This window comes from Orycteropus afer, unplaced genomic scaffold (assembly GCF_000298275.1).
Source record: "Orycteropus afer afer isolate SDZICR_OR568_19922 unplaced genomic scaffold, OryAfe1.0 scaffold00037, whole genome shotgun sequence".
Taxonomy (NCBI): Eukaryota; Metazoa; Chordata; class Mammalia; order Tubulidentata; family Orycteropodidae; genus Orycteropus; species Orycteropus afer.
In genome coordinates this window covers 16,828,354-16,835,975 of record NW_006921624.1, presented here as the reverse complement: position 1 = coordinate 16,835,975, position 7,622 = coordinate 16,828,354, and the positions used below count along the sequence as shown (strand labels likewise).

The window sequence follows — 7,622 nt, the reverse complement described above, 5'->3', positions numbered from 1 at the left end:
CCAGCCACTCCTTGGAAGGAAGGTTGGGCAATCCTACTTCCGTAGTGATACTGCCTCGGAAACCCAAGGAGGGGTCGCTATGAGTTGGGGGTTACTCAACAACAAATAACAACAACAACAATGCCTATCAAAGTGAGTTTTTTGCAACTTTAATTAAAGTAGTATAAGGGTCTTCTCCATGGCATTGCCCAATGTTCGTTATTCAATGCTTGACTTGATCAATTACTCTAATTCCAGGAAAATATTGTTTCCACAGGAGAATATATTCCCTTTCTGCTATCAGAAGACAAGAGCATACACTCTCTCTGGCTTCAGCTGCCAGGGAAGTTAACTTAGTGGTCAGTGGAGCTCATCTCCTCAGTGGGAGACATCTGCTTCCTAGGCTCCCTTCAACTGTTCCCTGGGCTCCCGCTGCTGGCTTCGCTGCGGAGGGCTTTACTCACCCTTCCTTACAAGTGTAAGTGACAGTGTTCCCAAAAGTGAAGTTATTCCCGGTGCTGACAGCATCTTTGATGGCAGATGGCTCTCCACAGAAGACAAGGTGACAGGCAGGTGGCGCTGGGTCCCAGCTGCCTGATGCCGTGCATTCAATGACCGAAGAGCCCTGTAAGCTACAGGAAGAATGACATCACCCCTTTGGCTGGATGACACAGGAAGGGCTTAGACGAAAGTAGGGAACATACGAGGAATTTAAGAAAAAAGTTGCTTCATAGTTTGTTTATATAAAAGCCAGGGAAATCAACAGGCGATAACATAAAACAATGAATGGGCTAAAACAACTACTATCTGGTGCAAAATAAAAGAGATTATGTGCTCTCTGGTGTTGCAGGACACTCAGACTTCGTGGACAGCAGATTACTTAGGTGAGAATTAGTTAGGCTAGTTAGGACCTAACAGATCTAGCTATCTGAGTAGCTACAAAAATCAGCATAATTAACCTCAACGGGCACTTTCATTGCCTGGTGTCTGAACTGTGTTGCTCAAGACTCTGACCTCTGGTCTTTCTTTGACTTTACAAACCTGCATCCTTATTTCATTGGCTTAGCCACCTTTGCTTGTCAACCTGATTCTGATCATCTGTCATTTCTGTTCATTTCAGATCCTGTTGGCCACGATAATTATCTGGTCACAGTGACTCTCTATTGTCTCTTGGGTTGAAAACACACACACGCACACACACACACACACATTCACTTATACCATGAACCACATTAATCTCTTGCAGTATTATGCACCCGGTCCCTCACCTTGACCCGCTTCTTACAACATCCCATGCAATCCTGAGTAGAAGCTTAAGCTGTTCAGAAAAGAAAATCTATCACAAAAGTACTTTACTAGGGACTGTGTCTGGCTTCACAAACACTTTTCACTTTCATGTTTAAAGTCTGAATGCTTGTAACAGTTCAATCAAGGAGTTACTTAGATCGAATATTTAGTCTTTCTCTGGGCGTTTTCTATTAGCTAGATCTCAGAAAGATTACAAACTTGAGAGTATCCTTTAGAGTTAGGAATGTGGATTTAAAATCAGGCAGTCTCATACAAACAAGGAATTGTAGGAAACTTGGCTGCCATGTTCGGACTTTACCTGTATCCTCTCTCACACGAGTATGTTGCTGTAGAAAGGTAGGTAAGCCCACTCAAAACATAGTCTCCATTGTTTATGTGTGTGGGACTCGAACACTTCACCAGTTCACACACAGGAGGAGAGTGACTCCAAGAACCGCTAGCCAGACAGGACGATTCTTCATCACCACTCAGAATATATCCTTTATCACACCTGGAGAAGAGGAAATCACAAGACTTTCCTTATTTGCATAAACTTAGCTGTGCCCAAATCCCCTAAGATACTGAGAATTTACATACATGGGAAGAATTCCTTTTTCTCTCTCTCACTTTTTTTCAGTACTAAAATAAAGTGTTTAAATTCTTTTTTCAGGGTTGATCCTGTATCTGTCTTCTCCACAGAGATCTTGCTAGGTGATAAACAGAATGACAGACTGAAGGATTTGGGTGCCTCCAGTTTGGGCCATGGGTTGAGAGCTACAAACAGGATTTTCTTTGTTAGGGGTTATCTGGTCCCTGATAGGAGACATGCTGGGTTTGGAGTCAAAGCCTCAGTTTACATCAAAGGGTGCTACCGGGCTTGAACACCACCCTGCTCCATGTGACCCATTTACAAGGTGTTTAAAGGGGGTGATGGTAGCAATAACAGGTGACTTGGCAATGGATTTAAGGATTCTAAATGTACTACCATTAGATTACTGGGTTAGATCTCTTCACACTACACAAAATTCAGTTAATTCTCTTTAATTCAGAAACATCCTCTGGGATTATCTTTGCCTTCTTCTCCCAGTATTCTATCGTGGCCAGCATGTCATCACCTTCTACTATATAGTTTGAATACTTACCTGTATGTTACTTTATTGCCATAGGTAAATGATGATCCATCAATGCCACCATTTTCTGGAATAGCTGGCATACCACAAGAAATAGCTTAAAGGAAGAAAAACAAAAAGGATTGCTTTTCTTAACGAAACCCAACTAGCAACCCCCATAGGGCTTCCAAGGCTGTAAATCGTTATGGAAGCAGACCACCTCATCTTTCTCCCATGAAGCAGCTGGTGGGTTTGAACCACCGAACTTTTGGTTAGCAGCCCAATGCCTTACCCACAGTGCCTAGCTCCTTTTCTTAACTGGGCTGTGCAAAAATTCCTGCCAGCTCAAGGGGGCAGCTCCAGGCTTTCTTATCATGTTTCAATGGGAGTCTAATCACTGGGTTTCAAATACAAAGAACAAAGATACACCACAACGCTCTACTTCTCCAGGTTAAATTACTAGGAGGGCCGAGCACAATGAACGTGGAACATTGACTACAAATACCTTCACAATATGGCGCCAGATGATCCCACTCTCCAGATTCCAGACACATGATTTTGGTTGCTCCCATCAGCTGGTGGCCTTGCTCACAAGAAAATGTGACTTCAGCACCCACTGTATAAACCTCACCAGAAGAATGGCCATTTTCTGGATTTCCTGGAGCCTTACATTTTATAGGTTCTCAAAAGAAAGAAAGCACATTTAGGGAACAATAAGTGGCTTTCACACAACCAGGCAAGGCCTCACAGCAAGAAAATTCCCCTACAGTTAACAGGTAAAATCCTGAGAAGAGCTTTTGAGGAAAGATGCATGAAGTACAGTAATACACTGGACGTGAGGCTAACGGCAATATTTTGAAACGGTGACCACTAACAAAAATGCACAAAATTTTATGGCCAAAAGGTCGCTGTTCACTGGGGACATAGTGGTGCTGTCAAGGGATGACTTAGAAGGGCTTCAGCCCCCTCTCCACTTTCCAGCCCACCACCATTCACAACCTCACATCCATTTTTAAACAGCAATTAACTTTTTCTCAAGCTGATGCAGCTGCTGTACAAAAGCGGATTTAGGAAAAGTTTCCAGGTTCCCTTTCCAAACAGACTGAGGACCACAAAGGTCCCCTCTGTACAACTTAGGAGTCAGCACAGCACAGAGGGGAACCCCGTGACAGGGAGGGTTGGGCTGGAGTGGAGCTATAGGCAGGAATGCAACACTTGAATTCTCCAAAAGGGAACTACAATGGGGCAATCTTTCTGAAGGACATGTTGGTTTCCCAAATCAAGAACTTTAAATGAAATCCCCTCAAAACATAATGCAATTATAGGATTCAATTTTGAGAAAATAACCAGATGTAAACACAAAGATTTATTTCCAGAGAGTGCATATTTCCCATAGTGGATACCACCTAAATGTTAAAATAAAGAGAAAAGTTAACTACAAGATCCTCAAAGTGGATTATAAAAGAGGAATTAAAATCAGGTTCTCAAACTATTCAGTGATATAAAAAGTATTAATGATGTAATAATATTCATGAAATAAAATACAGAACTGCTCATATAGTATGTATACATATGTGTGTGTGTGTGTATATACACACATATATGTGTGTGTGTGTATATATATATATATATATATATATATATACACACACACAGACACATACAAATATACATACACATATACATATTTATAAGTACATAAAAAGCACACAGGAAAAATATTGGAAATATATATGCCTGAATTATAACAGAAGGTATTTTTGGAAGTCAGCATTCCAGATGAGTTTATTTTTTTCTTCTGTTTTAATAATTCTCATATTTTATCAAGGAAGTGCTAAGTTTAAAAAGGTATTTTAAGCATACCTCTTATATTAATTTAAAATAAAGATATTCCACAACTTACATTTTATTTAATTATAAATGTATAGATTAAAGCCACATCTCTGAGTCCTTCAGACACTCATCCCTCACCACACTCCCCCATTTCCTTGCCACTCCCTAATGCCCATCTTTTATTTTAAAAATAATTTATAACATCTTCATGCAACTGGAACCCATATGTAGAATATTGACTTAGGCTCGACCCTCTGGTGAACCGGTTTCAAAGCTTACTATCTCCTGCATTTGCCCTTCCATTGTGCTGGAATCTTAGCATCTTTTCTCCTATGGCTTTGTGTTTTAAAAAACTTGTTAATAGAAGTTATGTCATTTTGTTTCCTGCTGTGTATAAGCAGACTCTTGAACTTTCTTCTGGTTCCCGTACTAATTCACTTTCAGGGTCATACTTTGAGTCGTCAGGGTAATTTTCTTCGTTCTTTGAGCAGGAATATTTTCACCAAAAATCTATGCACCCTACTCTGGGTTCCCATAGGCTGATGAATCGATGCATCATTTCAAAATTCTCTCTACTTTCTGTCTTACTGTTTTCCGGGAGCTGCTCCATACAAGGAATGTAGACAGGAGACAATGGGTTGAGAGATGGGCCAGGATTACACGTGTTATCACGCAATACAGAGGAGTGGCGAGGCTGGATGCATATTTTGTAATTATCTTTAGTGAGATAACGAGTGCCCCCGAGGCAGAAGAAAGCTGGTGAGGGTGAAGACATAACCTAGTGGTTTTTTTTTTTTTTTGGTTTTTTGTTTGTTTTCATTTGGCATCTCTGATTGAGGCAGCAGGGCTGCTGACCATATTTCTGAATCCAACCTATGGTTCCTGTACCATGTAGACATTTCTTCCACACTCTGGTGATCCAGATAGACTCTCAGTCTTGTTTTTGAGATTATTGAGAAGCTGGGAGAGGCACAAAGGTAACTGAAAGCAACTTAGCTGTCCCTCAGATACCTTTATAAGGTATTTTATCTTCTCTCTTTTGATGTCCTTTGAAGTTGGAAAATACTATCTTACTTTTTAAAATATTATCCTTTTTATAATAACTACATTTAAAATATACACGAATAAAAAAAAATGCAGTAGTAATTCCCAGTTAGACATACACAGTTACCTGCACAAGCTTTCCCATCTCCTGTGTACGGTGGGATACAGGCGCATACGTAGGATCCGTTTGTATTCAGGCAGGATGCATGCTCACTACAGTCTGACCCAACTGCACACTCATCAACATCTAAAACAAAGACCACTTACAAATATTAAAGTCGATTCATTTTTCTTACACAAAATCATTTGTTTTAATTTCAGGAATACAAGCAAAGCTACTATTTTCCTAGTTCATAGATAAAGATAGTCTTACTATGCAGCCTGATAGACTTTTAAAACCTTTTTTTGGCATTCTGTGGACAGTGGCTTTGTTTAAGGCTTGCCCAGAGTTCACTGGAATGAGATCAACATTGTCAAAGGAATGCCACAAGAGCCTTAGAAATTCTGGGTCGCAAAATAGATTTGGGATGACTGTCACCAGTAAAACCAAACCTATGGCCAAGGAGTTGGTTTCAACTTGTAATGACCCTATAGGACAGAGCAGAACTGCCCCATGGGGTTTGCACCACTGTAATCTTTACAGAAGCAGACTGCCTCCTCTTTCTCCCATGGTGGCCAGTGGGTTTGAATCTTTTGATTAGCAACTGAATGCTTTAATTCACTTTCAGTGTCATGTTTTGAGACTTCAGGGTAATTTTCTTCGTTCTTTGAGCAGGAATATTTTCACCAAAAATCTATGCACCCTACTCTGGGTTCCCATAGGCTGATGAATCTATTCATCATTGCAAAATCCTCTCTACTTTCTGCCTTACTGTTTTCCGGGAGCTGCTCCGTACAAGGAATGTAGAAAGGAGACAATAGGTTGAGAGATGGGCCAGGATTACACGTGTTATCACGCAATACAGAGGAGTGGAAAGGCTGGATGCACATTTTGTAATTATCTTTAGTGAGATAACTCAGTGCCCTCAAAGCAGAGGAAAGCTGGTGAGAGTGAAGATGTAACCAAGATGTACTGTGCCACCAGAGCCCCTTTGTCGCCAACAGAACAAGAATTAACCCAGAGAGTAATTACTGGGCGTTCTCTCACCAAGGCATGACGGTGAGATGCCATTCCAGCTTCCATTATCTGTACAGAACATCCTTGAATCACCCAACAGGTAGTAGCCGTTGTTGCACTGGTAGGTCACTGTGCTGCCAGCATGGAAATCCTCAGCTGAATAAAAGCCATTCTCCAGAGGTGGGGGCACCCCACAGCGAATGCCTGTAATAGGAACAAAACTCCATTAAGAATAAGATGCTTACAGAACATTATATTCATATTATACTAGGAGTTCAGGTCAAGCACAAAATTTTCAATGCACAGAAATATTAGACTGAAAGGGCTCTAAGAACATAGCTTGCTGTAAACACACCTGCACTCTCAGCATCTAGCACACTGTCTGACACATAGTAGGCATGAAATTCATTCCTTAGAAAATATTTATTGAGGTCTTACTACTTATGAGACATTATCCTAGGTGCTGAGGCTACAGCAGTGAACCAAACAGACAAAGTCCTTTCCTTGTGGATCTTACTTTCTAGGGGAGGTAGACAGACAAGAAACAGAGAGGTATATGGTATGTCAGGTGGAGGTAAGTGCTATGGAGAAAGTTCCCTGACCACCCTGTCTAAAGGAGCAGTCTTGCCTTCATCTACTCCCCCTCACTTTGTGTATCTTTACCATGATTTATAGTTCTTCACAGCTCTTATTACTAGAGTTTGCCATTATTACGCACTGGTGGCATAGTGCGTAAGGGACTTGACTGCTAACCAGAAGGTTGGCGGTTCAAACCCACCAGCCACTCCTCAGAAGGAAGGTTGGACAATCTACTTCCGCAGTGATACCGCCTTGGAAACCCAAGGAGGGGTCACTATGAGTTGGACTCAATTCGATGGCAGTGAGTTAGTTAGTTAGTTATGCATAAATAACATTATATTTACATATTTATCTCCTGTCTCTCTCACTTGAAAGTAAATGTCATTTAAAAAAAAAAAAAAATCCACTGCTATCGAGTCAATTCTGACTCATAGCAAACCCCATTGGGTTTCTGAGGTAGTAAATCTTTACTGAAGCAGATTGCCCAGTCTTCCTTCTGTGAAGTGGCTGGTGAGTTTTGACCATGAACTTCTGGATAGCTGTCAAATATCTTAGGCACTGTGCCACCATAGCTCCTTTGTAAACTCCATTTGTTGTTGTTGTTGTTATGTGCCGTCGAGTCGGCCCCGACTCATAGCGACCCCTCCTCGGAAACCCAAGGAGGGGTCGCTATG

General features: G+C 41.2%; 1 protein-coding gene across 1 annotated transcript in view; it reads right to left on the bottom strand.

Moving 5' to 3' along the window:
• The window catches only part of SVEP1 (sushi, von Willebrand factor type A, EGF and pentraxin domain containing 1), a 239,190-nt gene that overhangs the window by 77,592 nt on the left and 153,976 nt on the right, over positions 1-7,622 (bottom strand). The window contains exons 31-36 of the mRNA XM_007936774.1: positions 6,400-6,573; positions 5,380-5,499; positions 2,881-3,057; positions 2,409-2,493; positions 1,586-1,777; positions 444-611 (exon numbers count right to left, since the gene is read on the bottom strand). Coding sequence (XP_007934965.1) covers positions 444-611; positions 1,586-1,777; positions 2,409-2,493; positions 2,881-3,057; positions 5,380-5,499; positions 6,400-6,573 — 916 coding nt within the window. The remainder of the gene's footprint in view (positions 1-443; positions 612-1,585; positions 1,778-2,408; positions 2,494-2,880; positions 3,058-5,379; positions 5,500-6,399; positions 6,574-7,622) is intronic.